Below are 17099 nucleotides of genomic sequence, written 5' to 3' on the forward strand. Positions count from 1 at the left end.
TTCTTTCCTGAACAATCCCTGTGCCAAGTTCATGCTCCTACCAAGATTCAGCTCGAATTTGATACTTCTGCCATTATTACTGTGCTCTTCTGGGTTTTTTTTTTTTTTCATAATGATGATCCCTTTAGCACTGGGATGGCTGATAAATATTCATCTGAACAAATACATTTAACTGGCTGGTAGTAAACAGCTGCAGGCAAAACTCAAACGAAGATGTGGTCAGTCCTGCTTTGCAAGTTGAGGAAGAATAAATATGTTTAAAAAAAATGCAAGCAGCACCACAGGGTTACACATGTGAGCAGCTTTAGTTCTTTTAAAAAGTGGTCGAATATTTGATTGTTAAACTAGTGATTTGTAATCAAGAGATGTTGAGCTACAGAGAAATAACAGTAAAGTTGAATCATAAAACTACAATATTATATTTTAGACATAAATGAGTCAGTTTGATCAGCATTTGGTGACAGTGTAGAGCAGGGGTGTCGACATCCGGTCCTCGAGGGCCACAATCCTGCATGTTTTCGATGTTTCTCTCTTCCAACACACCTGATTCAAGTGATCAGGATCGTTATCAGACTTCTGCAGAGCTTGATGATGAGCTGATCATTTGAATCAGGTGTGTTGGAAGAGAGAAACATCTAAAACATGCAGGATTGCGGCCCTCGAGGACCGCAGTTCGACACCCCTGGTGTAGAGGAACAAACCTCCTGCAGAACCAGACTCTGGAGGTGATTATCCACCTCAACAGGAGGGAAAGGACAGGAGAGAAAGTGGCGATAAACACTGGGCAGGTTTATTGGGGCTGTTTGGAGTCTTAATTGTGACAAGTGTGATTTAAAGCTGTCTCTCAGACAGGTTAAGACTAATCCTAGATTACAATGCTCATTTTAAGGTGTCCTGGTGGGTTGCCAGGTTGGGGTTGCAGACGGGCTCACGGCACGCTGTGGGCAGCAGGCCAGGGTGACCTCTGACTCACATTTGTTGTTTGTCAACAACCTTAGACTTCCATTTAGAAAGTGCATCTAAGGGCATTCCACGTCTGCATGACCAGATTAGAGGATACTGAAATGTACTGCTGGTGAAACAGTTCTCTCCAGTTATGGGTGTTAAAAGTGCTCGACATGTGTGTTGAAAATGTTTTCTCAAAAGTTATCCAGCAGAAGGAGCATGAGCTGTAGTGTCCTATAGTGCTGAACCCAAGTTGACTGTAGAGCATCCAGTGATAGACACCTGATCAAGGTAAGCAGACTTCAGCTGATATAGCATAGAAAATCTGTGCAATATCAGTATTCCTACTCATGCAGCATTATTTTTCATTATATAAATATGTGCAATATGTGCACTATTTTCCACATTTAGAGGAATCTGCAATATTAACAGTACGTATTTATATTTCTTGCCTATTTTTATCACCTTTGCTGCTGTAACACTGCAAATTTCTCCGCTGTGGGATTTTTAAAAGGTTATTTTCTATGATAGAGACAATGATGCACATGGTTTAGTAAATACAACTCTTCTCTTCATATGAACTCAAATGAGTGCAGGAGAGTTTCTGCGTGCAACTTTGCAAAGATAAAAATGCTGTTTCTCCACAAACACAAGTTTACATCATACAGGAGTTTCATTTTTACAGTTTTGGTCCAGTGCAACACTTGAGGTAGATATGATATTAGTATTTAAACAGTTTCATGTTCTCCCCACTTCCTCCAGAGTCTTTGCCGGATCTGCTGGCAGCTGTGAAGATCTTAGCCAGCTCCCCAGTCGAGATCGCAGCAGCTTCTGTTGGTGAGACGAGTCTGGTGACGGCTGTCCGACAAATCGAAGGCGACGAAAAGGTACTGGAATCCACGCAGGAGGTGCTGGTACCAGAAGCTCTGGAAGCAACACCAGAATTGGCAGCTGTTGTAGAGAGTGAAGAGGAGCTAAAGTCTGCAGAGGCTGAGGAGGTGGCTGCAACAGATGAAGCATCGGCTCCAGCTGCTGAAGAAGTGATAACGGAGGAGGCGCCTGCTCCTGCTGCAGCTGCAGAGGAGAAGGAGGAAGAAGCTGTTGTTTCTTCTTCTGAGGAAACTGCAGCTTCAGCCTCAACAGTAGAAGAGGCTGAAGGTCAGGATGTGCAGGCTGAAGCTGCTCCTGAAGATGCTGCTCCGACAGAGGAAGCTCCTTCTGTTGCGGAGGTCACCATCACTGCTGAAGCTGCTCCAGAAGCTGCTCCAGTGGATGAGACATCACCAGGTGAGGAGGCATCTGCTGGTGAAACATCAGCTGAGGAGGTCGCAGCTGGAGAACCATCTGCAGAGGAGGCACCTGCTGGTGAAACATCTGCAGATGAGGTTGCAGCTGGTGAAATTTCAGCTGAGGAGGCACCTGCTGATGAAACACCAGCTGAGGAAGCAGCAGCCAGTGAAACACCAGTAGAGGAGGCAGCAGCCGGTGAAACACCAGCAGAGGAGGTGGCAGCTAGTGAAACATCAGCTGAGGAGGCAGCAGCTGAAGCTCCAGCCGAGGAGACAGTTGAAGCTGTTGTAGACACGAGCCAGCTGGCAGCCGCCTCCACTGGTCCGGACCTGGAGGTTCTTTCAGCTGCTGAGCCAGAATCTCCGGTGCACGAGGAGAAGCACTGCCACTCCTGCCACTCTGCTCCAGCAGCAGGAGAGGAGGTGGCGCCACCTGCTGCTTCAGGAGAGGAGCTGGTCATTGACGGAGGCGTGGATATTACACACGAAGCCAATGAGGCCGCATCACTGGTGGAAGGACAAGGTAAGAACATACACACTGTTCTTCTTCGGTATATTCCTATATTCCTTTTCTTAAGCAGGTCACAGTATAGTCTAGCCATCAACTGAGACTTTTTGGAACTACAAAGATGAGTGGAAATCATTTAGATTTGGTCAGAAGATTGTTGATTCATCACTCAACAAAAGATTCTACATTTCTGAGCTTAAATAAACCTCTAAGACTAAAATGTGGATGATTTAATTTTAACCCCAGGAATGTCAAATAAGAAGCTAGTTGAGCCTGACAAACTTATGAGATCCTGCACACTGAAGGGACTGTACAAACAATTTTGGAGTGAGCAGAAGCACTAAATTCAAATTTAACTTTAAAAAAATGCCCCTTCCCAGAGTTATTAAAGTTTTCTTTGGCTCTGCTCCCCGAAAATCTCAAAATAATATGACCTATTGTCCTTATTCTGATCCCTGTCTAGCTAATTAACCAGCATTGCAGGTAAAATGTGCCATTAGCATGTCAGTGCACTGTGGCATCGTTGTTGCTCAAGCTAATAGAAGCTAAATCTGCTAGCAGTTGTTGAGCAGGCCTGAAAGGTGAGAGGTCAACGACCTGTGTTCTGAAAAGTGACATGAACTAAAAGTGTTAGTAGCAGAAAAACAATAAACTTTTGATGAAGGGTTTTGCAAGAAAACATAATGGAATCCTGAAATCCCACAAAAAGTCTAAAAGTAGTCTCACTTACATGTCCTGTTATAGCTAATGGGGTTTTTTCAATAATGAGTAAATATGTAACCTGTGAGAAAGGTCAGCAAAGCTTCTCACATGTAAGTGATGGTGTACGTAGACGAGTTTGGTACAACAAGAGGCTTATAAACACTATAAAAAAATAAGATTTGAGTGGCTACTGAACACGCTGCCCTCTAAAATTCAGTTTTCTAGGAATGACAGCTAAACAAAGACATCCATCTGGCAAATCTTGCATCAAACTTAACTGATTTTGAGTTTGAAGAGTTTACAATGATGCAGAGAGCTTATTCATTGTTTTCCTGCACTTTAACACAGCATAAAGTGAATCAATTCATCTTTTCTAGTTTACCTAATGTCCCCAAATGCAATATATATACATATATATTTTCAGCCTACTTTAGAATTTATAAACACGAGTTCTTATGACTTGACTTAAAATAATGAGTTCAACCTTACTCAGTAAAATAAGTTGTTGAGAAACCCAACTAACACATAAGCAGAGTTCCCAGGACACACTGTTCGTAAAAATCTCCGGAGACTCTTGGTTCTTTTGGTTTGAGAATGATGTAAACTTTGCTGTGTCTTTATTACATGTTAAACTAAACTATGGTTGTTTCTTTACAAAATCAAAACTATTCTAACCACGACAAGGGTCGATGCTGAATTCAGTCCCTGCACCTGTAGAGCTATAGTTTACCACACTCTAACTGGAAGCAGCCTCACAGATTGTCTGCTCTTTCCAAAATTAACTTCAACAACTAATGCTGTAAATTCTCAATGTTAAATAAAGAAGCAACTCTCTAAACTTGGAAAAAGGATCCTTTCTGTAACAGCTGTTGCAGACAATGAGACTAGTCTTCAGTATATTATAAATGATTCAGGATGTCATGATGTTGTAGACTGAATAGATGTCAAATTGAAAGTCATGTGGGCAGCTATGACTCAGATGGTGTCTAAATGTCTAATCGTAAGGTTTGTGATTCAGTCCCTAACTCCTCCTGTTTATGTGTTGAACCTTGCATGGTCCCTCTGCTGCCATTAATGTATGAGTGTGTGTCCAGAATATCACAGTTACAATGACATAAATACTTTAAAATGCCATAAAAAAGTTGGATTTCTTAGGTAATTCTTTGATTCTTTAATTTTTTTAAATAAAAATAACCTGTACAACATTTTTTGCAAGTGCCCACTGGTGTCACTAACACGATATTTGACTACTTATATTTTAAATTTGTTTCCATACATCTACACAGCCTGCAGTTCAGCTGAAAAGTCCCTATATTTTTGTCACATGACTGGTGAATTGGTCATGTCTTCTTAGTTGTACTCAGGAGGGCAGAATGAACGTTTTTCAAAAAGACATAAAATATTTTCAACAAAATATCAAAGTTATAAACTTAGATTGAATGAAGTTTCCCAGTGGAACCACACTAACCCCTGTCTGTTTTTATAGTTTCTGACTCTAAAAAAGGGTGTTATTTTGAGGAATTATATGCGATAATACGTCTTTTTGTGGGTTCAGAGAATTAAAAAGAATAATGTTGTAAACACACAGCAGGACATTTTAAAGGGCATTTTTTTAAAGGGAGAGATACAAAACAGATTCTGTAAATTTAAAAATAAGGAAAACTGTTGAACATCACAGAATGTGGCTAAACTGATTAACACTGTTCAGGTTTGGCCCTAAAGGGAACAAACATCACAGTCTTTGTCCCTGTACTTGGCTCTGACCAGATGTATTTCTGTCTGTATCCACAGAGCCTCAGGTGTCTAACTGGACTGTAAAAAGCTGCTCAGTGATGTAATAATGCAGTTTAGAAGGTAAACAGTTTACAGCAGCACGGCTACAAACACAGCTGTCTGTGGAGAGTAGAATGGACATCACTCAGCATCGACATTGTTAATATTCAGAGGGTGACGAGACCAGTGTGTCTCATTAAAATGACACGATTATTTCCACCCAGAAAGTATTCTTGATGCTACAATAGAAGCTGTGCAACAAATGTCCATTCTACTTTTTTTTTAAATTTGCAAAATCACACAGTTATTTAAACTAAAATGATGCATTTCAATCTAACAAATGTAATGTTGTGCTTGTGTGTTGCAGCCACGGGGACGATGTCGGTGGTGACAGCCCAGTCGTGACAGCGTGCCTTCCACAACACTCCTCCTATCCGTCCATGGAGCCAGGACGACGGATGAAAAGCACAGGACAAGAGTAGCTGCACATTTAACTGTCTGATGTGTCCTTTCTGAAGTGTTACCACAGAGTTCTATTTCTGTGTAATCTGTGTTAGCGCGTGTGAAACGATTCCCATCGTCGCCCTCTAGGTGCCGCTGCTGCAACACCTTTCGTGGCCAGCTGAGGTTCAGTTAAAGGTCTTGTAGTCTGCAGTGGGGTGGAAGTGATTTGTTGTTGCTGTGATTTTGTGATAGTTTGCACACAAGAGATTAAGTGGGGGGTGCACCTACTGTGTATGTCATTTACCTGCTTGTGTCAACTGAAATTATAGCCGATAGACATGCATTTATATTACGTTTCCTGTAATATAAAGGACTATCTTGAGGAAAATATCACAAAAATACCACAGAATAATTTACCACAAAGGTTTTTAAAGCTGATATATATAATAATATATCCAGATTTGGTGCATATGAATTCCTTTCTGTAGTGTTGTTCTTTATATTCCCCTTTAACAACAAAAGAATGCTAAACTGCATTTAAGCTCATACTAATAGAAATGAATTTAATTACATTAAACAGCAATGCTTCCAGTTATCTAAGACTTGTACAAGGATAGTAAAGATTTATTGTTATATGCAGAAATAATAATTTAACAAAAGTTGTCAGTGCAATGAAATCCTTAGTTTGCCATTAGTTATTGCATTTACCAAAATATACTAGAAACTACTAGCGAAAAAATATAAATAAAGTTTAAAACAGAACAAAAAGCATTAACTGTAGTGATTAAGTACAGGCTGATAAAATATTTTGTAAAGCAAATATGTGCAAACACATGTTTACATCCACACATATGCATACATTTCTGTAGATTAACACATTTCCATTTAGATACATACAAACTCAGGCAGACAGCAAGAATGAGAAAATAGATGTAGATGGTTGCTTTGCTTTAAATATATTTGCACGCGCATTGTATAAATGACCATATAGAATGTTTTATTGTGAATATATGTAGCTTTCATTTAGTACATTGCAATGCAAATGTTGTCTCTGTTGATAATGAGCTCATCTTTTAAATAAAAGGATGTGTAAACAATTAAACTCAGTTTTGCTGTCATGATATTATGAACTCCACCTCCGGACTGAAAACTGTGATTTAATCATGTGTGTCTATTCTCTGAAAATGAGCTTAACTTGGACATTAGCCGTGGAAAGTAACTAATTACATTTAATCAGTACATAAACGCAATTTTGAGGTATTTGTATTGTAATTGAGTGTTTCCTTTATATGCTACTTTACTATGTTTTGCTTAAGTAGGGTTTTCATGCAGGGAATTGACTTGGAATTGAATATTTTTACATTGCCAAATTGGTACTTGTTAGTTAAGTAGACTCTGTATACAAAGGAAGAAGATATTTTTTTTTTTTATCGCAAATGAAAATAACTTGAAGAACTACAGCTTGATTTTTTTGTGTGTGTTTTAAAAATTTGATTAGACATTTTTCTTTAAAACAATACTTGAATTGTAGGTAATGTGTTAGCTAATGTAGAGATATCCTCTGCTTTGTGGGTAATCAGATAAATATTTCAGCACAACTGCAGCAGCTACAACACGCTGCTGACACAGTGACGCTTTAATATTAAAAATCTAATGATGCCATATATAATAAAATATCAGTCAGAGGGACAAAACCTGCAGCTGCTTTTTAAAAAATGTACTCTTTGTTTTTTATTGCAGTAATTTTACTTCTAACTGAATAATTTAAATGCTTTAATTTGTACATTTTAGTCAAGTAGTAAAGGATTTGAATACAAATCAAAAAGACAGATTTTTTAAAAGTTTTTTTTTCTCCCTAAATTAAAAAAAGAAATTAATAGCTTGCTAAAAATAAACAGAAGTGTGCTTGTTTATTCTGCTCAGCCCGGATTGTTTATTGTACGGCGTGACGTCACGGGTGTAATTTGCCTGAACAGAGTAAACTGACAGCGGAGCGTCTCCATTAGCAGCAGCCCGTCCGGTCCGAACCGACGCTTCTTCAACCACTTATCACCCACCAGCACCACCGAGCTCTTCTCCCCCCCCGCGACCTGCCCGGTGCTCTCCGGTGCCCCCTCACCATGGTTGAGACCAGCTAACGCTAAGCTAAGCGGCGTCGGTTAGCTGCGGGACTCCTCCGGCTGACGGTCGACGGCGGCAGCGGGATCGGAGCGCGTCTCGTCCGGGGGAGGAGGAGGAGCGAGGTTACTGGATGTCACCGACACCGCACAACTCTCGTTAGCCGGGCTGCCCAGCTCACGTTAAACGGCGTGTAAACCCGCGAACGAGGAACCGAGAGCGGGGATTTAACGGTAAGTGAGCTGCCGTGACGTTAGCCACATGGTTTGTTGTGTTTCTTTACTGACAGCTTGTTTTTGTCGGGAGGCTAACTCGGCTAGCTAGCGTTAGCCAAGTTCACGTCAGTTTGTGTGTTTTTGTCAGCTCGTTTTTTGGGGCCTCCTGTTTAACTGTAAGTCACGTTAAATGAGGACAGAGCTGGCTGGCAGTTCCCTGAGCTCCCCCTGAAGAGCAAAGGTACCGTTGAAGCTGTGAGATCCCCCCCAGTGACCTGCTCCACATGCCTCATATAATCTTCTGTTGTCTCCCCCAGCTGGCTCCAGGCAGGGGGGGCTGCAGTCTGAACAAACTCTCATTATGATTATAAACTCTCTGTTTTATTTAAATGTGTCAAAGGTGTGATGACTAAAACAGCACAGTTAAAACTATGTTGGGTAGCATGATGTAGTAACAGGTGGTGATAAGTAGGTCAGTGATGCTTGGGGGGGATTTTTTCAGCTGAAAATTTTAATTAGTTCCAACAGGTGTATAGATTCACTTCCCCCCCTCTGTACTATTTATTGACGTGCATGTGTGGAAAGTGTAATTTGGAGTCACTTATTATACTGAGCAAGCATGTAATATTTAATTTAGCCATTCTGTTTAACTTGGGGGAATCAGTGTTTGTTGTTTGAACACATTGCATCTCTGCAATAGATTAGGTATCATGGAAAAAACAACTATAATGACAGTGGCAAGAACGAGAGACCAGATATCAAATATATGAGACACAGAGAGTGATTGAAGTCGTCGATGCTGCTTGTGGAAAGTTGTCCCCCTCTTCCTGAAGGGCTCGGGGAAGTTGATGGACACTTTCAGGACCACGTTTGCCAGGCATCACATGGTGGATTTCCTGCCGTACGGTGCTGTCCCAAGCAGTTTCTTAGACGACAAACGGTTGAGTTATGAACATGCAAGTGCCCTGACTACAGCCCTAACTGGTATTTCAGCGTCCAGCAGCCCAACAGCACATTCTCGTCTTTCTCTTGTCGTCTGTGGCATCGTGTCATTTGAATAAAGCTGCATTTTAAGGCGGCCTTTTATTGTCACCGCTCAAAGGAATGTCTGTTTACCGGTCACGCTATCTGATCACTGGGTGTGGATTAACGCGGCGGTCGAGGAGTTGTCGCCAATTGGACAGCTCAAAAATATTATGGTTAAATTCAGTCCCTTCTAGACATAACAATAGAAGAGAGACTTTTAAGTTTTTCCTTCAACTCAGAAAAGAAAACCATTTCAAGTTCAGTGTGTATTGGATTTATTGGATGGTCAGATGTAGTAACAGGTAGTGAAACGTACGCCAATAGTAGGATATTTTCTCATTTCCTGTTAAAAAATTTGACTAGTTTTCAACAGGTGTAAAGCTTCACTTCCCTCCCCGTGCTGCTTCTTGACATGCTTGTGGTTTAGTTTATTTGCAAAGTGTATTTTTGACTATTTAGTAATTATTTTGTCCTATCACCGCATGTTATTTCAAGATGCCGGTCAACAGTAGGTTCCAGTAGGTTTGCAGGTTTGATTGTATGGGTCAAAAGTAACAGAGGCCTAGACTTGCTATCTTTAGTGTAAGCTGTAGTAAAGTGTCCGAGCTGTGTGCTGGTAAATGATTGACCGGCCTGCTTCTTTCTCAGCCGGTGTATCCTGTTGTCTAAGCCAACAGTTGCGCTGTGGTCTGAAGGTTTCTGGTGGGCGGACACAGTCATGCCTGAATGTTCTGCACTGGGGTTAAATTGTAAGAGGTCAGACGAGAGCAATGAGCACAAAGGTTTGGTACCGCAGAGGTGGAGGGATGATGGGTTACAGGAGAACAATGGCTGCACTTGGATGTTACGGAGGGAAGGTTGCAGAATGTGTGTTTCTGAGCAGAATGGGCGGTGATGCACTCGGGCTGCCATCAACTATACATCATCGTTACTGTTGTGTTCCTATTTCAACACAGAGGGACGCCTCCAGCTGATCTCTGTACTTTTTTAGATAAAATAGAGGGAACATTATGTCCTCTTTAAGTCTTACAACCTTCACTAAAGGTCATTTTCACACATATTGAAGCTGAAATAACAGGTCAGCTGAGTCGTGCTCTGTTAGTCAACAAAACCAGACATTTTATTTTGTGATTTAAAAATAATAAGTAGATTAACCCTCTGAGCCCCAAAAGCTGCTGGTGAGTTGAAGGACATGCTGTCTTTTTTTAAAAAATCAACTGAATTACACCAATTACCAGAGTCAGAAGAAATCTACAGATTTTTAACTTTGTGATGTTTCTGTAACGACTCATCTATGACATGGAGTTCGGTGATGAAAATTACCCAAATCTAAGGTTTGATGTTTAATCAAAACCACTTTATTCTACATCTTTGATTTAAAAGTTTGCTGATAATGGCCTGTTTGCTCTCACCAGATTTTGTAAAAAATAAATAAAACAAAACAAAACAAAACAAGGAAACAAAAACAAAACATTGTGCTTCTCCGCACAACTGGGAAATCAAGACAAACATTTTAAATTAGTGGCTGAACGGTGGGTTATGTTTACACAGAGCAGATAACAAGTATGGAAACAAATTTAAAATGTAAGTAGTAAAATATCTATAGTGTGTAGAATTATATATTTTTTTCTCCAGTGTTGGTAACACCTGTGGGCACATTTTACTGTACATTTTGATTCCAAGTTTATTAATTATTCTAATTTATTGACTTTACATGAAATCATTTTCAAGTTTAATTGTCCTTTTTTTAAAGGAGTTTTTCAGATTTTTTCAGATAATAATTCAACAATTTCCCTGAGGTTTGCACCAAAGGGATCAATAAAGTTCTATTCTATTCTATTCTATTCTATTTTTTGTTATTCTAAGTTTTAATAAATGGCTTGTTTTTCTGACCAATCATCACAAACGTGTATAAATTCAGTGGACACTGATATAAAACAGAGAAAAAGCAGCAAATCTCATCATTTGAGAGACTGAATCCTGCATGTATTTTTAATTTCTGCAAGGACTTAAAGGATGAATTGATTACCAAATTAGTCCGTAACTAGTATTCTGTTGGTCAGTTATTTGATTGTCTGATAAGGGATTTAGACATTAAACTTAAAAGCTCATTTGGCTGAAATTTGCACAGTTTTGACTCAACTGTAGCCACATTTTTAAGCTTTTAGTAGACAGGAAATGTGGGAAGCAGAGGAGGGAACTGATATTGTGGTCCGGCTGGACAGCAGTCAAACCAGGGACTCGGCCACTAAGGGCATTTCCACCCATGTGACACGGACTCTAACCACTCAGACATCAGGACACCAACTGCAACTACTTGAAAGACTTGTGACATGCTGGAGCTAAAGATGTAAACTAGCGCGTTTGCTGCCATGTGATATAAACTGTGACTGTTAAATGTGGAAGTATAACACATAGTCAGACGCTTCTTGTCTTACATCTTCTTTCATAGCAGCTGGTTGGAATTTGTCTGAATGGTTTGGGTGAATGTCAAGTAAATCCTGAGGTCATACTTGCTGTATATTTGCTCGTTGTGTCATTGCTCTGTGTGTGTGTGTGTGTGTGTGTGTGTGTGTGTTGCTGGTGGAGGGCAGGGCACAAGGCAGGGCGTTGTGTTTGGACCAGCAGCCCCAGTTACTTGGAACAAAAGCTCTGTTGTTGAAAGATCATGTGACTGTGTGTGTGTGTGTGTGTGTGTGTGTCTGAGTGCGTGTGTGCGTTTTCCACCCTTGTCATGTGATGCGAGCTCAGGGCAGGGTCTGAGAAGTGCTGAGTCGCTCTGAGAGGTTCCTTCCACCCAGGGAGCAGTCAGACAGCAAGCATGCAGGCAGGGGCGGTGGATGGTCGGCCAGACGAACGGACGGACTGTTGGATGGATGGATGTCAGGCAGAAAAGAGGAATGGGAAAGATCTGGGAGGGACAGATGCAGAACAGGTCCTGTTGCTTTCCCTTGCCACAGCAAGATAAGCATCACTTTCATTCTTTAACTCGCCGCACACGGGTGAAGATGCATTTTGAATCGACTTCTCCGCGTCAAGGCAAGTTCGGACTTCTTTCCATTTTAGTTTTGATGTGCTCATTGGGATTGGGTGGTGGAAAATATGCCCTGTCAGGATGACTCTGCTTCACCTCGTGAAGTCTGGAGAATGCTACTGACTCACTATGAACCAGAGCAACATTTATAAACACGAAACTGAGCTATTCAGCTGCTCTCACCCCTCTAATCACAAGTTTAAAGTGAGCTTAATCTGACATGTCTTAGCTGGATAACAGCTAAGACATGTGGGTGTTATCCAGACTGGCGCAAATGTTTTCAATTCCTGAAATGCCAACATGACTAACAGCTAACTGCAAGGAGTTAAAAGGCTGCGCTGACTGCTTTTGACGAAAAATCATTAAATCCTTTGCCTATCTTATCGTAGTTCCTGAGGGAAATGGTTTGTTTAATAGCGCAGGCCCTTGATTTATCACGTTGTAGCTGAGAAGCAACAGAGCAGCCACGTGTCCACAGTTGTCTAGTAAGTCCTGTTATACTAGTTTGAATCAATGCTACCTGGTTGAGAGATTTGGCTCTTGACAGATCTTTTGTTTGTATGTGTGAATACGATTAACCCATTTTTTGAGGTCGGCCTGCACCACACATGTTGTATTTTCCATGTGACACTGCAGATAGGATTGTGTAGTTGCTGCATTTGCCCACGTAGATGGATGTTCTCCGGTTTATCTCAGTTTGTGTGGATCTGTACAGTCATTTTAATGGCAGCTCATTCTGTTGACAAAGCGAGGGCACATGGTGCACTTACCACACAGAGGACTCTGCACTTTGGCTCTCCTATCACTCAATCTCTGTCTGATTGACTTTCTAATAGACAGAGGTGCGTAGATTACAAAAACCCAGTGTGTCACAATCTTCAGCTCCTCCATAAAGTTACACAACAGCAGCGAAATAACGGCACACATGCACACACCTCCCCTCGCTCGGCCTGTTTCTGTGGCTGAGAGGAAAATGTGTAAAACAATAAGTCAAGTATATAATGTAGAAACCAAGTTAGAACAGAAGAATGAGAGGAAACCTAAAGTGAGGGAAGTTGGTTTATAACAGAGGTCAGCCAATAATTGGATGCAATATTCAGAAATTTACCATATCTATGTTGTTTTCTTTTTACAAAAATGATATGTACTGCTTTGACTCCTCCCAGCAGCATTTGATTGGTGACCTGTCATTCCTTATAGCCATTTTAAAACAAACAATACATGTTTAAAAAAAGTCCTCTTTAATTAGACATATAGGAAATATAAATGCACGAAAGCATTTTAGTTACGCTTTGTGTTAAGCTTTGTGTTAAGCTTTGTGTTGCCAAATATCTATGAGTTCCAAATACCGGTTTCAACTCTGAAAAAAAAAACATATCGTGTACCTGTAGTCGTGTACCTGTAGTTTACTCCTCTGTGCTCTGTTTAGGTCTGTAATTTAACTTCAGAAAAGAAACCAGTGGAATGCAGTGTGTCTGCTCTGTCCTGATGTCCGGAGACTTGTTGGGACGCCAGATACCTTTTTTTGTGAGACCTGTGGATGTTTCACATAGTGGCTCTGTGAACTCACTGCACATCTGAATTAGCTGAGCCTTTTCAAAATGGTGCGTACAGTTCTGTCGGTTGGTTTCTGCTGTATGATATTGAATAATTGAACAGGAGGAATTTCCAACGGAGCCGATAGCATGTTGGTCTCAGTAGCAGAGGGAACACCAGCACAGCATGGTTCATCCATTATACAGCAGTCAGAGTAACTGAGCATGTCTTCATGTCCTCATACACACCATCTCAGAGGCTGGTGCAGTAGGTCTGCACAAAATTATAAACCCCCTGGATCATGTGTGGATTTAACATTTTCCTCTGGGTGTTCTGAAATATGGTGCGACATGTATACTGAAAAATCTGAGAAATTGAAGCATCAAACAGAAATAATGATTTTTAAATTCTTTGTCTGTACAGAAGGATTTGAAGAATTTAGTTTGGGATTGTCTTTAAGCAGGGCTCTTATCTGGAGAAGTAAGAAGATGTGCTGTGGCTGATAAAGAGAACCGAGACTGTAATCAACAAACTGGTTTGTACACATTATATTTAAATTAAAGTAGTTCAGAATCACTAACTAAGAGCCCGTATTGCAGCTCTGAATTAGTCAGGTCTATCTCCAAAATGTACAACACTGTAGGGTTTTAGCCACAATATTTATATTAGTTGGGTTCAGTTCCATAACTGATCATTCCATTGTGTATATATTTATTATTATACTAGTTTGGTTAATCCTCAGAATTATCAACACTGTACAGTCTCAGCCTTACTCAGGTATAATCTGTAATGTTTAGTCCCATTAAGTTACTTTACTTTTTAATCTTTTTAACTGAACTGCTGTAGCGTTTGTTGTCTTGATCTTGTTTGTGTCGCATGTTTGTGATCTTAGTTGTTTATAGAATTTGGTTCCATCATTCGTCTGATTTCATATTTGTTACAGGATAAAGCACTTTGTAACTTTGTTTTCGATTGGTGTTATACAAATATGATTAATATTAATAATATTGTGCTTCATGGGGTTTTTCATTTTTTTTAGTTTTTAGCTTTTTTGCGCATTTAAAATGTGTTGGAACTTACAGAAGTCCACCCCAAAGGAAGGTATTCTCTCCCATAGAAAACATCGCTTCTGACCTGCCTGATGCGTCTCGTTTGAAGTTTTAATAGCTTTTCCTCCGGTAGAGTCACTTGGTTCTCTCTGCCTACACTCACAGATCTGAGGTAGCAATATCTGACCACTGTTGCCTTGTTTTCGTCGGGCCAGATGCAGGACAGCCAACATTTACTCTTTTTCTACTGGTTCATCTGTGGACTAGTTTACCGATTAGTCCAATATTCAAACAATACATTTTCCTCCAAAAAAGCAAAGTGACCATTTAATTTCATTTAGTTTTGTTTTACTTTGACAAACTGCGTGTCACTGTATAATGCACCACAGCACAACATGCAAACAAAGCTTAATATTAAAACTTAAATCTGTTGTGTGAAACTAGCAACTTCCACATGATGAAAATAAATCTGAATAAGTAAAAATACTATTATTTAGGTCAGAAGTGCAAGTCTAAAAGAAATCTGAGTTTCTATTAAACCCTTTAACAAAATAAAAAAGTTCAGTCTGTCTGTAAAACAAAGTGCATCATAGACACAATGGATGTTTTTGGAGCACAGAGCAGCTAAAGCAACTCCGTCTCTCCCTATTGAGTAATATTTCTCTGGCTTTGGTAGTGAGTTTCTTTTCCATTTCAGCTGTAGGTCTTTAAAAAGTGAGCAAACTAAGAGTGGGTGGAGCTTGAGTTTAAACAGCATCAACCAATTTGCGTTTATTTCTGTGTCTGTGCTCCGGTTTTCCCTTTGTCTTATATCGTATTGTTGCCCCGCAGAGCAGCCCAGAACAGGAACTGAGAGCCCTGTGGTTCTTAGCAACTGTTACCATGGCTTCAGTCCACCCTGCCTCGATCTTCCACTGGACACTGTGTTTGTGTCTGAGGGAAGGACTTGGCCTGGTGTCAGTGCATTTCTTCCTGTAATAGCAGACAGGCACTTCCTGCAAGCCGAAGGCAGAAGGGAGGAGATGAAAGAGATGAGATCTCTGCCTTTAATGAGACCTCGGCTCACAGTTTGGACAGATGGAGGAAGGTGTAGTTCAGTGTCGGTCGGACTGCTTTCATTTTCTAAAGAGTTGTTCCGATTGTCGAACGTGAGCAGTAAGAGATTTGCCGGCCCTTTAGCAAAACCTTTTTTTTTTTAATTTTTAGTCAAGCAGCTGGTATTAAATGCTTACTTTTGTGCCTAAAGTTGGTGAGAAGACTGACACCCCTCTCATGTCTGTAAGGTAAATATGTAACTCCAGCCTGTTGGCTTAGCCGAGCAAAAAGCATCTGCATAGCAGGGACCAGCTAGCCTGCCGCCGCCCAGAGCTAACCAAATCCAGCTATCAGCAGCTCTAAAGCTCACTTATCACTGAATACATAACCAACAGGAATATGTTTGAAAAATACTGAATGATTTGTATAACCACAGGGAAAATGCATCCTGTTGCATGAGAGGATAACAGTACAGGGTCAGCGAGACAGAAGCCTCCATGAATTTAACTCTGTGTACGGCGTAGAAGAGCATGTGTAAAGTAAACCAGAACTGTGGTGCAAATTGTGCAGATTCTGGTAATGTAGGAATAAATGCAGTTATTGCCAATAAACACAGGTTTATTGACTCTTTATACACATGAGGTAAACGGACGATGGCGCAACGGTGCAGAGAGCAACGTTTCTGGAGTGATATGTTTGCAGGTATCTAATATAAAGTATATAAAGTGGTTCAGAGTTGTGGATTCACTCACAGTTGTTCCTGTGATAAAATACCGATTGAATTGTTCATCACAGTGATTATGTGCAGCAAATATCGAATCTGGTAATCTGCTGTTGCTGCAATACGGACTTTATTGTTTGTTTCTTACAGTTTGGTTTACCATCTTGTTTTTTCCAGGCGTCTGGCCAGAGAAGCTGTGGCGAGCCACAGACTGTGAATGCTGATTCCAGAGGAGCATGAGTCATGACCTCGGTGGTTCTGGTCGACACTGGTGGGACAGTGGTGGAGTATGTAACAGCTGAGGAGGATCCACAGCAGGTGTGTTGGGAACAAGCTCAAGAAAAAGTAACACTGGAACTGCAGCTCACAATAAAATATCACATTTTTTGTTCAAATCTATCCGTCTCGAATTCTTTCTGGCTTTCTCCATCAGGACGGAGAGTGCGAGGTGGATCTGGAGCTGGAAGGAGAGGTGGAGGATGAGTGTGAAGCTGAGGAGGCCTGTGAAGACACACAGGAAAGGGAGGAGGCTGATGACTACCCAGCAGTTATAGTTGAGGAGCTGCCTGGCGCCAGCCTGGCCGAGGAGCAGGGTTACTCAGCCCAGGTGGTGGTGTATGAAAATGAGGCCTATCTCATGCAGGAAGTGGCCGATGAGCAGGAGGTGGAGACAGAAGGGGAAGCAGGTGAGGCACAAATATTCC

At 40.9% G+C, this 17099-nt stretch overlaps 1 protein-coding gene across 1 annotated transcript; it reads left to right on the top strand.

Moving 5' to 3' along the window:
* Positions 1–11670: 11670 nt before the first annotated feature.
* Positions 11671–17086, top strand: LOC103375298 (ETS-related transcription factor Elf-2-like; the record flags this gene model as incomplete). Its single annotated transcript, XM_008305529.1, has 3 exons — positions 11671–12059; positions 16573–16713; positions 16829–17086. Coding segments are annotated over exons 2-3 (333 nt in total), but the record flags the coding sequence as incomplete, so codon positions are not given.
* Between the last annotated feature and the right edge of the window lie 13 nt (positions 17087–17099).

Source organism: Stegastes partitus, unplaced genomic scaffold (assembly GCF_000690725.1).
Source record: "Stegastes partitus isolate 25-593 unplaced genomic scaffold, Stegastes_partitus-1.0.2 Scaffold2537, whole genome shotgun sequence".
Classification (NCBI taxonomy): domain Eukaryota; kingdom Metazoa; phylum Chordata; class Actinopteri; family Pomacentridae; genus Stegastes; species Stegastes partitus.